Source organism: Penicillium taxi (assembly GCF_028828555.1).
Source record: "Penicillium taxi strain IBT 34144 chromosome Unknown utg000003l_segment0_segment0, whole genome shotgun sequence".
Classification (NCBI taxonomy): Eukaryota; Fungi; Ascomycota; class Eurotiomycetes; order Eurotiales; family Aspergillaceae; genus Penicillium; species Penicillium taxi.
The window spans coordinates 715,691-735,543 of record NW_026643205.1 but is presented as its reverse complement, the minus strand read 5'-3'; the positions used below and the strand labels follow the sequence as shown (position 1 = coordinate 735,543).

The window sequence follows — 19,853 nt, the reverse complement described above, 5'->3', positions numbered from 1 at the left end:
TTATTGTTATCCACTTTCTACTTTCCACTTCTACATTCCAAGCCCCCAAGGTGGGTCTATAGATCGAGGACTCCCGGGAAGCCAGGCCAACCAACCACTTCTATGAGAGAGAGAGGTCAACTGACCAATTAACTTGCAGACATAATTAACCATGTAAGCACCCACTTAAATTGGATCAGTACATCCATCTCATACTGTTTTTATTAAGTAAAATAGACTATCTGCATATGTAGGTAGTATCATCCCAGGAGCAACATTGAGTAAAGTTTGAGGAGTCCATGGCCCTGGGCCCTGACCACACATCTTTCATCCAGCGAGAACTCAGGTACCCGCTAGATCTGGCGATTGCCCCACAAATTGCCTCCTTTCCATGGCTCAAGAGTGGAGATGGAGACTTTAGGAGCTTCTTGGATAGACCCCGTAAGTAGAATGCTACCATGGCGTTTGTGGCTTGAGGGTTAAGCATCCGCATAATGGCGTGCGCCATGAGCCTTGACTTGTGTCAAATGTTGAAATTTCAGTGCCAGTCTTCCTTTTACTTGGCCATTGAGGGGATTTATGTATAGGTTATTGATGGCGTTTGTGAAGTTCAATTATGAATGAGGGCATGGGCTATATCTACCACATTAATGTAACTCGTTGTTTGGTTTGTAATTTCCCAATACAGAGCCTTTTAGACTTTGTAAACTCCATCATCTCCATCGTGCCAAGGTGTTGATCTATGATGGGTCAGAGATCTCGGGTTTCCTCCAGTATGCCGACGGTAATTGCTCTCAACCAAGGATTTCCGGAGACTTGTCCAGGAGGTATGCTACCTTTTGGCTAAATCGTGTTACACATCCTCGATACAATGGGTGATCGTCATACTAAGCCACTTTATTGCCTTCCAATATCGACCCATCAACTCGGGGATTAATCAGGGAGAATGGCGAATAATCTTGCTTGCGTACAGCTCATTCTATAATTCTCTCATATCTTCACTTCTGGCGCTAGAAACCGTGTCTTATGACTCTCATCTATCTACTTAGTATATCGATAGTCCGCAGGTGATACTACTCCGCACTTCATATATTAGAAAAATCCTTCAAGCTTCTCCAAACCTTACTCATTTTCGTCTCCCCCATTGTAGGTTAAGATCTACAATAAATCAAGCACTAAAAGTACTAGTTACTGTAGGGTGATTACGGTGAATTTTCGAGGTTCGGGCAAGGGAGGAAGTAACCTCAGAAGGCACGACTGCTGCTCGCAATCTACCTAAAGTTCATACTATCTACATAGGTAACCATGGGTGAGTTTAACTTAGGATTATTTACCAAGGTAGGCCACTTCCAATGCTAAATTAGCCTAGATGTCGCCATTAGTGGTTATTTTACTCGAGTGCTGCGTGATCCATTTATTTGTCGACAACCTACCTAGGCGGCTTTAAGCCTTGATATATTACTGTTGGGATATCGGACAATGACACCCCGGTTTAGACCAAATCACGAATCCCTGTTCGAAGTGTATCAAACAACAACCTCGAACAGTATACATATAACTGGGATGTCCCGTCTTCACCGGCTCTTCTGTCTTAGACGATGGAACACATTCGTCTCAGACAGAAGAGCAACTTGTAGTATAAATAGCTAGTCCTCACCATGAATGAAAAAGTAGATTTTACAACCACTTCAAGAGAAAAAAGAGATATTATAGGGGCGTAAAGCGTTTCCTGTAATAGGTGTTAGAAGTGGGCGTAGCCTCTCATCAATCTTGCTATACCCACCGGTGTACCAACAGTTATACTTGATAGCCTGTTCAACCTTGAGAGCAAATATCAACTCAAGCTTGATGATAATTCCGATTTTCAGTTCATTTATAACTGAAGAGTAAATGGAACTTGGAAGTATCTAAGTGCGGGATAGGGAAAAGTTTCAATATCGAACTACATAGGTAATATTACAATTTCTTAGCAACTCAGTGACTCATGTAGCCCGTGACAAATAGTAAATACATGCGGAATATGTTTCCTCGTTGTTACCTGCCGAGTGTAATTAAGTTTAGGAGTTCTGGCTTTCACTTTCTGGACCACGGATGCAGTATTTCGTAATCCGAGCTCGACAACAGATACGCCGCAAATGCAGCAAGCGGGAATAGAGGTTCTATCTTCCAGGATTATCTGTGAATGTCAGTTGTTCCCGTTCCCTTGGCGCATTGGATTCAACTCCAGTTTTGACTTGTTCCGGGGCTAATATATGCACCAAAGGTCCACCGCCCTCCGTAGTCCGCCCTAGGACTCATTGATATCGACAGCTCCGACCACAATTGAAAATTCTTTAGCGAAGAGAACTAGTTAAAAGCTCACTTCAATCTCTACAGTATCTTTCCAATCGCCGTCATCTCCGGTTGCAAATACTATGATAGCATCTAGATCGTAGATCTGCTTATATAGAGTTTGGTAAGACTCTGTTACCTCTTTTAACCAAAAATTACCTTTCTAAGTCTGTAGCTGAAGTTCCAAACTGTCAAGTAGCCTGGACTCTTTGCCATTTTCTCTTTAATATTTTTGATGATGGCTTTTAATCCCGCTTTCATCCATTATCTTCAAGTCGATCCATGACACCACTAGGAGATTAGTAGCATTGGCTAGTTCATATTTCTGATCCATTATCTTATCTGAGACGCAAGTTTCATGACCTGATGTACCTGTCACCTGCCTTGGCTACAATATCTGCTCCGGGGCAGAGTAATTGATCTCTGAATCGATTCGACCATCGAAACCATGATAGTCAGCATTCACGTCTTATCTGGGCCCTTTAATCTTAGCACCTTCCTCAGAACTGTAAGGTCATCTGATTAAATATCAAATTTGCGATATTTTTTACTTTGCATTTACCGCTGGTTGCGCCTTTAGCACGGATGTGTCTATGTTTCTAGGGTCAAACACTGATATTCCGGGCGATAACCGACCAGCGATGCTCTCCTGTGCACACAGGATATGGTTTTGTAAGCTATTCCAGCGTGCTCCAGATTAATGCCAATGTCATGGACGAATACTGTTGTACCAGAGCCCGCGCCACCTCGGTACTCAAGAAAACGTACCTGTTTAATGCTTCAACTAGTCTGTTCGAAATCCAAGAGGTTCTAATATTTTGATATGAACTTCATTTCCTCGCTATCGGTTTGCTGAAATAGGTTGGTAAATTTATTCCTATCAAAAAGATGGTTATGAAGTGCTGGGACTAGACTCTTTATGTGAAACTAGAGTCGTAACAATGAAGGCTTAGAACTAGATGTATTCAGCCAATATAATGGCTGAATATGATCGTAGCGTCTGGAGAAAGGTTAAAGTAGGGACTTCGGATGCCAAGACCCGCTTGTGGATATACCTTGAAAGTCCTTGACATGATGACGGTTTTTTTTAACAGGTGGTTCCTCGAAACAACCGATACCTACTCAGCTATTTTTGGCTATAATTCTTCACATTAAAATTTCCAATTTAGAACATTAGGGCTGAGAAGGATCGATCAAACCGAATGGGGGCTGAAGGAAGCCACCAGGAGTTGGTACACAGGATCTAAGGAATGATTGAATCTGCCGCCAGAATAACCCAGGAACTTTGGAACATGAATATAGATAGGTAATTATATGAGCTGCCAGGATGGTTGAGAAAAAAAAGTGGAACGCTTCCTTGCAGCGAATAACTGCATGATGAATCTAGACTTTCCAAAGCCCTTTACATTGTGCACGAATATTGAAGCAGCAGAGCAAAGCCAAAAAGCCCCGAGATTATTACAAGTAGCTTCATTCATTTCATCAGAGGACACGAATCGTTTGAATGCGAAGAGTATGTGAATGGCCAAGGAATTGATATTTCTAGATGGCTACCTAGATAATGACTGTCCGTTATCATTTGGAAAACCGACATAAGCCAATAAAAGGACTCCAAGACTGTGTCCGCAGTCTTATACACAGTTACGTGGATTAAATACGACCTCGGGAGTCAGGGGATATCCTAGGTATTGATGGATATCGATCCAGATGCCACAGAGTGAGTTGGAGGTTGGTTAAATTCGATGGATCCACTTAAGTAGATTTTTGACCGATTGGTCTTCATTTTTCCAGGGGTTGACACAAATCATCAATGTCTACGCCTAGGTCCTATCGTCATCCTCGATCTCCCAAGATCACAAAAGAGGATCATTTAATGGCAAAATATTGTATACCTCTGTAAATTGCTAGAACCGTTGAGAATTAATCTAAGAGACTTCCTCAGATACACTGGATACTAGTTCACTAGAAACCTTACTTAACCTTAGAAGTTAGCTACACCTGGGTATCCATAGAGACCTAGGTATGTATTCATGGATATGATCATATACGTGCGTTTCACGGCTGGGCTGATCGGCTATGCGAGTTGCCCTAGATTGAATCATCATCTTGAGCTGATCTTACAGTATGTGGCTCCAGGGCGCAAGATCTCCGGACTATTATGTCAGTGTGAGACAGGCTATCATAGTAGCGCTATCTGAATACTGGGGCCCCGGGAGCTAGTATAAAAAGAGGGCTAGATTTTACACTCTTCTATTTAGTTCGACGTTGGAACATGTTATTAAGTTCATGAACCTTGAGATTAGGTTTAGCTTAACTAGGTAGTTAATATGACGTCAAGTTGGCCATGAACTACTATGGTATGGCCCTGTGGGTTTGTTAAAACAGTACTTTCTCACCCCACCTTTCTGCCATATTTTAAATACCGCCTATGGTAATCAAAATGCACTTTACCCATATATTACATAGCTGTAATTTATAATAATATAATAGTCAACTTGAATAGATCCTACTCTTAGTTCATTCAACAAGGTAATAAAAAACCCAAAAAAAGATTCATTTTTTTTAAACTAGAGTCTAGTGTAACATACTAGAATTTAGTATAACCACCATTTGCATTGATCACAGCTTGACATCTCGCTTCCATCAAACCAATCTGCTCCTCCAAAAACGACTCTGGTACAGCATCCCAAGCCTCTTTCACCACCTTACGTAGCTTATTATAAGCTTAACATCTGTCCGAAGGTAATGTTTTCCAATCCAATCTTTCATCAAATTCCACACCATCTCAATCGGATTCAGATCAGGAGAATTCGCAGGCCAATGAACTAGATAGATCCCACGATCAATAAGCTCCTCAACCGTGTTAGCAGCACGATGAGCAGGGGCATGATCTTGCATATATAGTAATTTTAGCTCTTCTTTATCCTAAGCAAGTTTTATCATACCTTCCACCAGAGGGGGAATCCTCTCACAATAACTCTGACTCGTAATGGTTCCCCATTCCTTCTCCCAAAAAAGACAAGGCCCTTTTTTTTAGCACCGTAGAAACTCCCTCAGAACATCCATCCAGGAGCTCATTGAAGTCTCGTACGCATACAAAAAGGATCCCAAACCTCATCAGGTTTTCGGGTAACCCAAACCCGTCGGTGAAAGACAGACGTAACCCAGGTCTCGTCAGACCATAGGACTCGATTCCACTCCTCTCGTGTCCAACTAACATGTTTGCGAGCAAATTGAAGACGATCTTCTTTCATCTTATCCGTCAAGAAAGGTTTCCGGAGAGCAATACACCTAGAATAACCTCTCTTTTTCATAGAATGACGAAGCGTTTTCCAGCTAACATCAAGCTCAAGATATCGAATAAGCTCTTTCCAAGTCATTCGACGCGCAAGCTCAGGAGAAGTAAGAAACTCTTCAATCATATCAAGCTCAGGAGCAGATAGCTTAGAAATAGCACCTTTCCCTTTACGCGGTGTAGGCCGTGAGTCAATACAGGCATATTGAACCTGCCGAGGACTTAAACCAGTCTCAGCTGAGATTTTAGTATAAGAACGCCCTAGATTTCGTAAAAAATGAGCTAAAACACGCTCCTCTCTAGTGGCTGGCGAGCGAGCTTTTGTGTAACAGGAGGAGGAGGAGGGGTTTCAGGAATCTCAAGTTCAAACTCAAGGGTAGCCATAATAGAGATAGTATGGTATAGTAGTAAGTGGGTAATGGTAGTGGGGATAGTGGGTAAGATTTAAATTAAACCATTGTGTGCCTTGAAATATGGTGTATTACGCTATGCTATATTAGGACTAGTCTCCGTAAGGCGGTAGGAGTAAGTACCACGCTAACAAACCCACAGGGCCATACCATAGTAGTCAACCCCAGTATGGAGTACGCCGTAGTTGGACTTCAGGATTTCTCCGATAAGTCTCTGATTCGTCCATCCTCAGGCCATGCAATATTCTAAAGTAGGAAATGTCAAGGATGACCTTATCGGGCCAATTAGATAGAAGTGTTAGTAACGACAAAGAACAATGTATCAATCCCTTATCATTTCAGTAAACATCTCATTTTGTCTAGCTTCTAAATTTTAAGATCGTACTGTTACCTGTCAACCAGTAAACGGGTATAATTCGGGGAATTGGCGCCTGAAGAATCGTCTAAGCTTGAAGTATGACAAAGTGGAGTATAAAACCAGATGAAAAGTGAATCGTGGGCATATCTATCCCGTTGTAGGCCGTAGCCGTTATCGGGGCGTAATTCAGGACTATGATTATTAGTCTCATCCTGATTGAAACCCGTCTATGGTCTCCATAATTCAACGGTTCCACCAATGAGATTGATAAATATCTACGGTTTTGTTTTTATTGCCGTCACCTCCCGTACCTTTTTTTTCGTTTTTTGTCTCTTTTCGCCTGTAGTTTTTTCCCCCTCTCTTTTTCTTTTCTGGCCCCAGAGATAGAAATGATTTCCACTATCTGCACTTCATACTCAATGGGTCTTGAATCTGGTCCACTTCATATAAACTAATTAACTCAAGGGGCCAGTTTATTCTCTCATCTAATCGCTTGATTGTGTGCACGTGCCCTATTTCCCTCCTAATCTCACTCTTACTCCCCGTTTTGATTCCTCTCCAAACCCGGGATTATGCTCTTATGGCGAGCGTCGACGTCGCCGGAAACTTCGAGCCCCGTAGTGGACGTTCAAAAGTTGACATCAATTTCGCTGAATATACTGCGGTAGCCTGCTTAATCGCTATATCGTGGTACAACTCCCTCGAGTTGATCGTTCTGTGCTTCGCTACTTTTAAGCGATATGGCGGTCTATACTTCTGGTGCCTGCTCATCTCATCTATCAGCATCATCCCCTTCGGACTGGGCTACCTCCTCATCATCTATGATATCTATGATAGCTACTTCTCGGTAGCGATGGAGCTTATTGCCTGGGTTGGCATGGTCACCGGCCAGTCCCTCGTCCTTTGGTCTCGATTACACCTTGTCTGTCAAAGTCGAAGCGTCCTCCACTGGACTCTGGCCATGATCATACTAGATACATTCCTCTTCCACACTACCGGATCAGTTCTCGAGTTAGGCAGCCATTCCGACAAATCTTACCTGTTTGATAGCGGGTTTAACATCTTCGAGCGCATTCAGCTGGTGGGATTCTCTATTCAAGAGACGGTTCTCTCTCTCATATATTCCTGGGAGGCTGTCCGACTGCTCAATCTCCGACCCCGAGGCCATTACCGAAGCACCCTCATCCAGCTATTAGTTGTCAACCTGGGCATGATTTTCATGGATGCCGCCGTGATCGGCGTCCAATACTCGGGCTACTTCGACATCCATGTCACCCTCAAAGCGATGGTCTACAGCGTCAAGCTCAAGCTAGAATATGCGATCCTAGGTAAACTAGTGGTGTTTACCGAAAATGGCGGCGACAGCTCTACGCCCACCGACCTGACAGATTTTGTCGACCTCACCTACCATCCCAGCCAGCAGAATACGGCTGCTGAGAGCGAGGCTCGACTCTGCGATACCCCAAAGTCTAGTCCGGGACTCAGCAGCCCTGGGAGTCCACGGGGGCGCTTATCGAGATATTTTCTCCATCGTCCACATTGGTCAACTGGGTCTAGCGCCCCGAGTGACAGTGCTAAAAAGGAGTCACTGAAATGATGAATGATTGTAGAAAGCTTAATGCCCTTAGTGCCTTGTATATAGATTAATACCCACAAATAGACTCGAACTACGACAAATTATTGTTACATTAGCAAATTCAAGCCATCTGAGCATCAGCCAGGGCCATGAGCACAAAAAACCATTCACATAATTTTTGTGAGACAGCCAAATGTGATTGTTCTCTCTTCCAATGTTTCGTTGTCAGCGTTTGCGCTATACTCTGGAAGCGAATCTGCTCGCAACGCAGCCGAGATTTACAGATTTGCTCCTGGGACTATCTCACCGATTGTGCAACAATGATGTCAGTGAGAGCCCAGCGAAGTGGCACTAGCTCAGAAAGCCTATATACGTTTGATTTACCTCGAGATTGAAAATGGCGAGGATAGTACTCTGTTCCGTACGAATGCTGTGGTTGCAATATCGCCAAGACTACCAAGATTACGAATATCACTTGGAAAAAACGGGTTTCATTCATTATATGTCAAATATATAGACAATTAAGCAGCAGTCAATTCTTGATGATGAAGAGACTCGAGATTTGAAGAACGAGCATCTCCCCCACAGCGGAGCACTAGGTTCAGGACGTGGACCCCCTTTTAAGCCTTAAATTTTTTCTATCAACCAAGGTAAAGTTGATTATTAGTGTTTACTGGTTTGCTGATCGCTTTATTCTGACGACTCTTGTTATGGAGATCCATGTCGTAGCACTGACGTAGACTCAGATACTTATAGTTGATGTTTTCGTACTAACGGGAACAGCTAACTTGTATTGCTCTAGTTTCTATCTAAGCAGATGCACTCGATATTTACACTACACACTACTAACTGAATTCATCATGCATCTTTATGGAGGAAATAATACCTGATTGTTTGGATAGATAGTATTATCAAACTTAGAAAACTGGAAATATAAGGTTATATTAAAAAATGAAAGGGGAGGATACCAGATCCAGCCGTACTACAATAGCTATGACGTCAACACTGTTCAAGGTAGGAACGCCTCCATCTATTCTATCCCTTTCCCTGCCTTTTATTAGTATCTCTTACCTCTCCCTCTCCCTCTCCTCACTTCTCTCCTTGACATTCCAGTGATACCCCCAAATTCCTCCATTTTACTTTATTTGAAACTTTTTGTCGACCTGTGATACCCGAGCCCTTGCTAGTTCGTCTATTGTTTGTCTCCATTGTTTGTATCGCATACCAAGTCACACACTAACTGCGCCCCCAGAATACTCAATCTGTCTCAAGTTCCAACTTTTCATCAGTGACTCTTCCACGCCTTCATCATGGCGCCAAGTGTGAACCGTCCGACGGACAACAAACTCAAGGAGACGGTATTTAATCCAACAACCTATCGCAAAGTTCGCAGCGAGTGCTGAGCCGCAGTGCTGACTGTTCTACTTAATTTCTAGGACATCAATAAAAAACTCCAATTATTTGGAATCTTTCATGGTAAGTCGATTTAACGAAGCCCAATTGTCTAATCTATCTAACATTATCTTCATAGCTTTCAAGAATAGCAAGCTTCCATCGGTTCGTTTTTCTCCTCAGATCTAGCCTGTTTCCCAATACTTACCACTCAACCCCTTTACAGAACCAGCAGTGTGATATTGCTCTGAATAGTGTCTTGAACTCAAAGGCGCTCAACTCGGGCAAGGATCTCTCCTCTGAGGGCAGAATCCTTGTAAAGGATGTGCGCAATGTCATCAACAACGCCAAAAAGCTACTCCTGAGCAAGAACGAGGGTGAGTTACTGCAGGAATTTATCTGGCAAGCACAGCAGATAAGCCCCGATGATTCCAAGCTACCCAATGCACCAATTTCCAAGGAGGCTGGCGCACGGGATGCGAATAAGACTTTGGAAGGCCTCAAGACCCTCGGTACCCTGCTTATCACCAACGGTGAATTCCGAAAGCTTTGTGAGTTTTCATCTATTTGCATAAGTTTGGTCTATTCTAACAAACCCCATATAGTGAGCGATGCCACTATTCTACTGAAGGATATCGCTGCAGATGCTTCCCAAAAGGCTGCCAACCAAGTTCGTCCGTCGGAGGACCAACTCGCCCAAATCGATGTTCCAGCCGAGGAGAACGTGTGGCACGAAAAGCCAAATTTGTCCAAGGAAGACTTAAAGAACCGCATCCAGAAGAAGAAGACGAGCAATGCTGGTTCCATTGGCGGATTCGCCGAAACTGGCGATGCAGACTCTATGGCAACTTCGGACACGAGCCGCACCCGCGATGCCGCCAACAAGGCTAAGGATTATCTTTCTGGGAAAATTCCCAAGGAGCGCCGCGAACAGTCTATCTGGCGTCTGAAGAAGATGATCATTGAAATCCAGGGCCATGCTGATTGTAAGTACCCAGGAGACAATGCTCTGTAAACCTGTTGGCTGACAAATTACTGCAAACAGATCAACAGGCTGTCGAGACCCTGTTGTTCATGGCGGAGAAGTACGCGGGCCATACCAAGAACCTTGGCCAGCAGAGTGGTAGTGCTGTCAAGGACATTCGGAGCACCAGCAGCGTTATGACTGTCGAGTACAATTTGCGCACTCTGATTGAGCGCTTCGCCAACAACACATCCTTGTCCGACTTCTTTGATTCGTTGAACAATATCTACCGCGATGCTGATAAGGACCCTGAGCTACGGGGATGGTTCCAGAACATTGATACTTACATCCGCAAATGTTTGCGTGAGCAGGGATTCATCATGCAAGATGAGGCCAACGAACAGTGGAACGAGCTTTATGATAAGGGCCGTTACCTGCTCCGTGAACGTTATCGCTCGCACACTGATCGCATTGTCGACGAGATCAAGTTTATGGCTGAGCAATTTGACAAGGACCCCCTGAACAAGGGTCTAGCAGACTCCATTCAAAAGCTGTTCAAAGACTTGGGTCAAGATAACCAAGGGAAGATTGTGTTCAAGAAGCATCTGCTTAAGGACATCCGTGACGTCATCATCCCCGGTATCGTTGAAAATGTTCGCTATTTCCCCATTCCGCGTATTGAGGTGTCGGACCCAATGGTGGATGTCGTCGTAGAGAATCTTGTCATTGAGAGTGACAATCTGATGCCCAACGTGGTGGAGTTTGGTAGTGACAACTACTTCCGCTGGGGTCGCAAGAATATCAGCAACCAGCGCAATAACAAGATCATGATCTCCATGTCTGGTATCCAGGCTGACCTCCGTGATGTAAGCTACTACATCAAGAAGAAGGAGGGCTTCCCTGCCATCACAGATACTGGTATCATGGATATCCTCCTCCGTGGAGACGGCCTCAGCGTCAAGATTGCTGCTTCGACTGCCGACAAGAAAGACAAGCAGAAGTTTGTCAAGCTGGAAAAGATTTCTATCAACATTAAGCACATGGATATCAAGCTGAAGCAGTCCAAGTACAAGGTTCTTTTCGCCACTTTCAAGCCCCTGCTTTTCCGCGTGGTTCGCCCAGCTCTCACCAAGGTCATCGAGGCTCAAATTCGAGATGCATTTGAAAAGGCTGACGGGTATGCCGCTGAAATCCACAGCGAGGCTCAGCGTGCCCTGGAGGCTGCCCGTGAAGACCCAGAGAACGCTCCCAGCATCTTCTCACGCTACGCTGACGCCATGCGGGCCCGTGCTCAAGCTAAGGCCAAGCAGGCTGAGAGTCTGATCAAGCGTGACACCAAGGTCCAGACCGTGATGACATTACACGACTCTCTGTTCCCGAGCATCAAGATCCCTGGTGGTATTTCTACCAAGGCCCACGAATACGCTGAGTTGGCCGCCAAGGGCGAGCGCTGGCAATCACCGATCTTCAGCGTTGGTGACGCATCCGAGTCTTCTGATATCCCCTCTACGGGAAACATCACCCGTAAGACTCACACCACTGCTGATGGTAGTATCGCTGGTGGTGCTGGTGGCGTTGATGGTATTGGCCACATCACTACAGCTTCTGGTTCTGCAGCTTTGGCTACAGACAGTCCTGTTGGATATCCGTCTGGCGGCTTTTCCGATGAAGTCGACCAGGCCTTTGTCAAGGGAAAGCCGACTATTGTGAACGATGGACTGAAAACTACCAATGGAGCCACATTTGGCAACAGCCCTACTACCGTCACACAAATCTGAAGGAAATTGGACTCTCCTGAGAGGTGAAAGGACAATCTTCACACTGGTCCAATTATATGGGTCTTTTAATTTAGCTGTTGTAATGACTTTTTGAATCGTCGTGAATTCCCCTTTCTGCAATGGCGCTGTCGTTTGTATTATTATCAGGTTCTATGGTTTTAAACCACTGATTGCGAGTCAGTTTAATATTGAAATTCAAGATGACTTTATCGTGTATATCTGTTCCCAAACCCTCAATATGAGGATGCTGCCATGAACAAACTTAGGTGGTATAAAAAAGTAGCTGATTGATGAAGATTTTGCAGAGTAGGTATAGGTGCAGGTGTTTGTATGGTCAGTTTGGTGTAGCTTACTTACATAGTAAGGAAGTAAATAGATCAAGTTCGTGAATTCATAACTAAGGTAGTATCCCTTTCCCTGGCCTCTGTAGTGCAATTGGAAAATTAAGCTAATCGACACTCAGTCGGACCACTTCTTTGAAAACAGTAATGACAGTTTTCTATCCCCTATCAGGACAAGGTTGACAAAACTGTCCTGGTAGAAGGGATTTTTTTTTTTTGCCGAATTTCTTTTTGAAATATCACTCTTTTCCGCCTTCATATTGCAATTATTTCGAAATTCATTAGACAAATTTGAAAAACGCATCATTTTGTAACGTCCTCCATTGTCCAACATTTTATGAAGTTGTTCATACCCAGCTTCGCGTGAAATGGGATGAGGTCATATATCCCAGTAATCTCTGAAGGTCAAATAAAATAAGTCAGTCAGTCTACAGTTAGTAGCTGGAAGACAAATGTAAACAAGGGAATGAATCCATATTTCTAAAAGCTAATAAAAAAGGACTATTACATCTCCATGTTATCACCTTACCAGCAGGAAGAAGCTGGGGTTAACTCGAGGGCCAAGGCTCAGGGACTGAGTAAATGCTAGCCTTCTAGCCAACTAAAAGTCTGGCAGTGGCTGTTGGAAATCAGGGAATAAAAGTTAGCTGCTCGGGAATGCGTTAACAACGCAGGTAAGATGGTTGAGTAAGAGAGATAAAAGAAAAAAGTTGGGTAGGTGGAAAATGGATAGGCGTGGTGGGTTCACGCTAGTCTGTTTTCGGTCAATGAGTAAATTGGACGAAAGTCACATGGAAAACGGTACCACACGTATGTAGATCATGGACCCACTTAGATAATTGATAAGTGGATCCTAATATCTCTGTTCATCTTTTTTTTTTTTTTTTTTTTTTTTTTGCGAATAGCTTCGAGATCAGACCAAATGAGGACCTAGCACTCAGATCTCAAAATTTTCACCCTAACGAAAATCCGTTCAATATTCTCATAATAGGAATATTCCCTCGAACCGGCATTATAAAAGAGTTCTAAATAATGTAACCACCCGAGTTCGATCGTGGACTGTCACCGACTATAATCGACTCGGGCTTGATACCACTGGAACACGCATCCTCGATGGAAAAAACCGGGAAGCTAGCTGTAACCCAGCATACTAGATATACAGGTTCTGATTAGTCTATCAGTCCAACGGATTCCATAATCCTCGGAGTAATTTTTGCTCTTGAAAAAAGATGAATAGCTTCGTTCTGTTTGCAGATGGTTGTACCTGGTGATTGGTTGAGATAACAGAATCAAATAAGATTCACAAATTTCAGCAAATTTCAGTCACTAGTCGGACATCAGATCTGGGGTTGATCTGAGGATTAGGGTTGAGTACTTATAAAACTTGTATACTTGTATGACAGTTTTGTTTCACCGAGAGCCTGTCTTAAACCCCTGCTAGTGGTTGGCAGAAGTGCGGGCCTTAACAGCTAGATTAAAGTGTGATGGGGTATAGGTGTAGCCAATCTGTCCTGTTCAGATCAATCTATGGTCTAGTGTGTCTGTAATTTGTCAGCCATTGATAGAGCTCCCATTTGGCCAGGGTAGATGGCGGGGTCTTCAGCTTGGTTTGTTGTGACTTGAGATGCAAGATACTTGACTTTCTCAATTCAATGGAACCTCATTCGTACCAATACCTAATTGAAAGTTTATGAAATCCCCGAAAGCCTAACAATCTCACCTGAAGTATATGAGATACCCTAAGCTGCGGCTCTATCACGATGAGCAAATGTGTGAAACTAGAATTGATCGTTTGTTTTTTATAGTAGAGATAATACAGATTCCAAAAATTTTGGAAGTTATAATTATTTTTGGTAAGTACACTTGGGTTTGGGTTATAAGTAGATAGACCTATAGAGTAATGAACGTAGAAGATGAGCCCTTAGGTGGAATCTCCAGCTGGGCAGCGAGCTCATATATCTAGGGACCTGCTACTACCACTACACACTTTACATGAACCACTACAAAAGAAAAAATGCCTGAAACCTAAGGCATTGTAATGGTTCATGTAAAGTGTGTAGTGGTAGTAGCAGGTCCCTATCTCTATTACACCCTACTATTACCCCAAGTCCATTAGATGATTTCACAAACCCTTTTTCCTCCAAGATTTTCTCAACATTCCACAGGGTTTAAATGGCAACAGGGTAGCAAGAATTACGGTCTTTTCAAACATTGATTTGCATTTGTTAACACGGAGTGATGTACCTAACTAAGTATGAACGAAAACGAGTTCATCTCGCCTCACTACGTATCCTAACGGTAAAATATTAAAAAGTACTAAAGTCATTCATTGTCATCTAAAATTTGTAAAAATGCGCCTCCCACTGTATAAATCTTTAACTCAAGGACGGTATTGCCTTTTTTTTTTTGCTTTACATCTGCTCGAAATACTTCTCCCAGCCGAGTTCTTTCAACTTGGTGCCCTTCGTCTCCATGTTTTCAGCACGGGCTTCCTCAGCATAGGCTTCAACCTTGCGCTGGATGGTAGGGTCGAAAGAGCCCAGGATGCGTGCGGCGAGCAGAGCGGCGTTGATGCTGTTGTTGATACCCACGGTTGCAACGGGGACACCACGGGGCATTTGAACAATGCTGTACAAACTGTCCACGCCATCGAGTGAGCTTCCCTTTACGGGGACTCCAATGACGGGGAGAGCGGTGTGAGCGGCTGCCATGCCGGGAAGATGAGCAGCACCTCCAGCTGCGGCGATGATGACCTTGATGCCGCGGGAGGCAGCTTCAGCAGCATACTCGGCCATGTAGTCGGGGGTGCGGTGGGCGGAAGTAATCTCGACAGCAGGCTGAATACCAAAGTAGTTCTCTAGTAGCTTGAGGCCAGGAACCAGAGTCTTGAGGTCACTGTCCGAGCCCATGACGACCGCCACCAAAGGTGCGGGTTTAGACGGTCCGGACTTGGATGCTTGTGTCTTGATGTCGCTGCGCTGGGCGCGCATCTTGTCGACGACGTCGACCAACGGTTGGATGATAGTCTCAGCCTCGTGCATAGTCGCAGCGGTGACTGTAATGTGGCCCATCTTACGGCCAGGTCTGGCATCTCCCTTGCTGTATAGATGGATGCTGGCGTTGGGGATGGACAGAGCCGCCTCGGTGGCCTTCAGGTGGGAGTCGGGAGTAGCACCACCGATGATGTTGAGCATGATGGAGGGCTGGCGGATCTCGAGACTCTTGGCTGGGATGGGAAGATCTAGGATGGCGCGGATATGGCTGTCAAACTGCGACAAGCCACAGCCCTCGATGGTGTAGTGGCCGGAGTTGTGGATGCGACTGGCAATCTCGCACAGCATGAGGCTGTTGTCCTCGAGCAGGAACATCTCGACACCAAAGGCACCCTTGCCCTCGAAGGCGGCAACAGCTTTCCTTGCTAGGGCTTGAGCCTCTTCATTGATTTTGTTGGACACATTCCGGGCCGGTGCGTACACAAGCTTGCATACGGAGTCTTCCTGAACAGTCTCCACGGTGGGGTATGAAAGCACTTCGTCTTTGGTCTTGATAACCATGACAGCGAGCTCCTATTTGCAATTAGGATCTGGAAATTTTGGGCGGAATCAGAGATCGAATAAACTAACCATCTTGAAGTAGGCCCACTTCTCCGCATAGAGTGGGCGGTCCTTGAGAGCCTCCAGTGCCTCGGGAATGTCTGCTTTAGAGTTCACACGGAAGTTTCCTGTAAACAGCATATCAGTACGATATACCGATGCCATCAGTCCTCATATTACCCACCTCGGCCATCGTATGCCATTGTCTTTGACTTCAACATCAGCGGGTAGCCCAACTGCTCACCGACCTGTGCCAATTCCTCTGGTGTATTTTGGACCAATTCCCGGTGGTCGGCCATTGGGATTCCGTATTTGCGAAGGTGCTCCTTCTGGTTGAACTTGTTCTGGATGAGCCGAATAGCCTTCCAGCTGGGCTCGACACGGACTTCAGAGGCAACCTCCTCGAGAGCATAGGTGTCGACGTGCTCTATTTCAGCGGTGATCACGTCACATGTCTTGGCCAATTGGCGTACAGCCTCACGCTCCTTGAAGGAGCCTGTTACATGGCCATCGTGGAAACTGATCTGCTTGGCCGGGGAGTTTTCAGCGTCGAGGACATTGGCTTGGATGTTCATGCGATTGGCGGACTCGACAAGCATGCGGCCCAACTGGCCACCACCAAGAATCCCGACCTTGGGAGAGTTCCACATTTTGATTTGCTGGGTGTAATTGAGATCGAATAGTTAACCGATCGGAAAAAGATAGTCATCGAATGCCCCTCCGTCAAAAATTCGCGATGCACGTGACTTATCGATAAGCTAATCTCCCAGCCAATCATCATTTGATAACATCCACCGTCCAAGCTCCCTCACTTGATCGTCTTCTTCAGCTTGCAGCGCCCGACCATGGCTTTAGGTGAGTATATCTGCGCACCATGAGATATAACCTCAGCTAAACATGATACTGTTAGATGAAGCAGCCCTCCAGGCGGTCGCCAACGGCGGTTCCATCAGCTCGTAAGTTTGGCATGACAAGCGCGTGAAGCACGCGATGCTAATGCTTTTCGCTAGAGAAACATGGTCTGCAACGGTCGCATCGCTGTTAGAGAGATTTGAATACGTGAGTCATATCTGTGCGACGTACCAAACAATGTTCCTAACCAGTTACCCCTCACAGATTGTCTACAATGAATTCCCCATGCCCACAGCCCCTCCCGTGTCCCGACGTCAACAACAGTATCCCCAACCGGTCACGTCTAACAATACAGCTCTACCGGAAAGTAGCAACAAGGAGAATGATGTCCCAGGACGCCCTCGCACTCCACCACCGACTAGCAGTTTCTCATCTACCGAGCATGTTCCGGATTCCCAGCCACAGACCAGCGACTCGCTCCCTCCTGCTCTTGCGCAGCTTATTACCTCTACCCGCGCTTCAATCCAAAATTATTTTGCCAACAAACCCCCACACACTATTCAGAGACTTGCAGAACTTATTCTTTATCCAAAGCGTCTTTACAAAACACTGCCCGCTTATTTGCGCGCTGTAGATCGCGTCGTCTCAGTGACCAGTCCTGCGGACATATTCCCTTTCCCCACCGCACCGAGTGCCGGTTCCCAGGCAAATGGTGTTTTGGCAACTGGAGTGCATACTTCAACAGAGTACACTACTGGCCTAGGCAGTGATGAGTCTCTGGGTGGTGCCCTTCTCACTCCAATACCTTGGTTGACCAGTTCTTCGTTTGAAGGAGAGCCGGCCACCGCCATTTTAGATCCGGGTATGATCAGATCAATCTCCAATTTCCACTGTACCTATTTTTAACAATGTCAACATTTTGCAGAGGAACTTGGAGCCATTAATTCAAGTGCTTCTAGTGCGACTCTCACCGAGGGCGAAGATGCCGCTGCAGGCGGCTTGCCCTCGAATGAATTGCCAGAAGAGGAAGTCCCACATGCGCGAGGACCGTCGGTGTTGGGTGTTGAAGATATGGGATTGCAGAATGGAAAGGGTGTTGAGCTCAGCCTGGGCGAACAGGCCCAGCACGCAGAAAACGCTACTAATGATCAATCTGCTGCGGCATCTTCTGGAGAAGCCCCCGCTACTACTGACACTGATGGCGATATCGTTCTCAGCGATACTATTTCTAAGACAGATGATACTGCAGTACCCCAGGAGGGCGAGAAGTCTGGAGCTGATGTCAAGGAAACTTCAACATGAGGAAAACTCCAAAGAATTTAACCGTGCAGGTTGTGTGTTCTAGTCTATATTGGCCGTTTAACTTTTATGAATGTATGACCTATGAAGCTATTGATACGTTGCACACCAAAAGTACACTCGACCTCCATGAAACCAAGGCATATCTATTCCAACCCTGGAGGTTGTACTAAAACTGGAATAAAGCTGAGACCCTTGATCTTGCTCCTGGACCGAGTAGAGACCTCAAGCGCATTGGACAGCTTTCATGCGACGCCACTCAGATATGACAAAGGTTGATGCTTGGTTAGGTGAAAAGCCTGTCTTATGAGCGGTCAGGGCTAGTATTCAAGTACCCTCCTTCTCTCTTTCACTTTCGCTTCGATCTCATTCTCACTTCACTCTTCTTTTTCCTAAGCGCACGTGATATTTATTCACTGACTCCATATCTCTCCTACGACGTACATGAACCACTCTTCTTCTCTATCAATTCTTCCTCGCATATCTATCCACTCATCTGGGAAGTACAGTCCCACTTCTTTGGTATAGTAAATAAACCATCAAATACGAGCCATGTTTCCCGAGTGTTGATGTGTCAATCGCGGGACGTGCATTCAGGCTTATGCCGTACCAAAGGGACCGGTATAAGACAGTTGAGAGTACGACTATGAGCGCACCACACATAGTCGACAATGATATCGCGATACGGTGCTACGAATGACGATGGTACATGCGTCTTGCGCTCTGTCTTGGTCCAATGGATTGGAAATCACGAAATCTAACAGCTGTGGTGATTGGCCACCTGCGCTAAAGGTGATATCCCTATGGATGGGCTGGTCCCTGCTGGAACAGGAAAGGGCTGAGGACCATGAAATTCAGCCGATCGAGTCCGATACTCCTATCAGGTGGAACCTTCAATTAACACAGCCTCGAAAATTCACCTCATTCGATATCTAAATGTTGATGAGTATGATTTCGACGTGCGTTGATTTCCAAATTTCTTCGTCCTCAAAAATCAATAATCTAGCGGAGCAGAATATGCCCATAGGTGAACAGCCTAAGCTTGAAATGCTCGGTCGAGACAAGCTCGTGAAAGCCGTCATCTGTGAATACTATTGCTCGCACTAACCTAAACATCATGTGCCGGGAGAAAGAGTTCATCAAATCAGGATTATGATAAGACAATAAGTGCCAACAGAGAAGCTGAACCCGCACTGGGCAACATCTTTGTTACTCGATGTCTTTCTTCTAATATTGTTTTTGAATAATGGTTAGTGTTTCTCCAGAGACTTGCCATTACTAGAAGTATATCACCCGCTCCCTGTTTGCGGAAACCAGTGGTCTATTCAAGGCAGCCTGCCACCATCATCTATCCACCAGTTCACTAGCATTCCGTGATGAATTCTTCCGAAATATATCACGATGATGGATGTAGATGAAGCCTATTATTGCGTTGATCATAATGACTGAGTCGCAGCTAGATTCAAAGAGACCGACCGTTTGAACGTGATTCAATTGAGGTTCCAGGGTTAATTTAGGAGTGGTTTTACCTGGTTTTCCGTTCCGTTTGCCATATTGCTCTAAGTATCATACTCTGTGGATAGAGCTCATGGCGAGGAATCCTTGGTCCAAGGGATCGGAATGGGAGTCGCCATACATAAGGATAGGTCTCTATGGATTGAACCTTGATATTGATGAATTTCACT

At 45.1% G+C, this 19,853-nt stretch overlaps 5 protein-coding genes across 5 annotated transcripts; 4 read left to right on the top strand and 1 right to left on the bottom strand.

The window, feature by feature from the left end:
• Positions 1 to 6,953: 6,953 nt before the first annotated feature.
• On the top strand, positions 6,954 to 7,970 carry N7495_003755 (uncharacterized protein; the record flags this gene model as incomplete). Its single annotated transcript, XM_057206406.1, has 1 exon — positions 6,954 to 7,970. The coding sequence occupies one exon, from the start codon at positions 6,954 to 6,956 to the stop codon at positions 7,968 to 7,970; it is 1,017 nt and encodes a 338-aa protein (XP_057064086.1).
• Positions 7,971 to 9,259: 1,289 nt separating this feature from the next.
• Positions 9,260 to 12,083, top strand: N7495_003754 (uncharacterized protein; the record flags this gene model as incomplete). Its single annotated transcript, XM_057206405.1, has 6 exons — positions 9,260 to 9,307; positions 9,386 to 9,425; positions 9,481 to 9,506; positions 9,568 to 9,892; positions 9,947 to 10,327; positions 10,387 to 12,083. 6 exons carry the CDS (start codon positions 9,260 to 9,262, stop codon positions 12,081 to 12,083), a joined length of 2,517 nt encoding a protein of 838 aa, XP_057064085.1.
• Positions 12,084 to 14,835: 2,752 nt separating this feature from the next.
• Positions 14,836 to 16,667, bottom strand: N7495_003753 (phosphoribosylaminoimidazole carboxylase ADE2; the record flags this gene model as incomplete). The annotated part of the gene is made up of 3 exons (XM_057206404.1): positions 14,836 to 15,990; positions 16,048 to 16,145; positions 16,202 to 16,667. The coding sequence occupies 3 exons, from the start codon at positions 16,665 to 16,667 to the stop codon at positions 14,836 to 14,838; spliced, it is 1,719 nt and encodes a 572-aa protein (XP_057064084.1).
• Positions 16,668 to 16,862: 195 nt separating this feature from the next.
• On the top strand, positions 16,863 to 18,171 carry N7495_003752 (uncharacterized protein; the record flags this gene model as incomplete). The annotated part of the gene is made up of 5 exons (XM_057206403.1): positions 16,863 to 16,872; positions 16,928 to 16,973; positions 17,028 to 17,076; positions 17,134 to 17,731; positions 17,795 to 18,171. 5 exons carry the CDS (start codon positions 16,863 to 16,865, stop codon positions 18,169 to 18,171), a joined length of 1,080 nt encoding a protein of 359 aa, XP_057064083.1.
• Positions 18,172 to 18,870: 699 nt separating this feature from the next.
• N7495_003751 (uncharacterized protein) lies at positions 18,871 to 19,104 on the top strand (the record flags this gene model as incomplete). Its single annotated transcript, XM_057206402.1, has 1 exon — positions 18,871 to 19,104. The coding sequence occupies one exon, from the start codon at positions 18,871 to 18,873 to the stop codon at positions 19,102 to 19,104; it is 234 nt and encodes a 77-aa protein (XP_057064082.1).
• Positions 19,105 to 19,853: the final 749 nt, after the last annotated feature.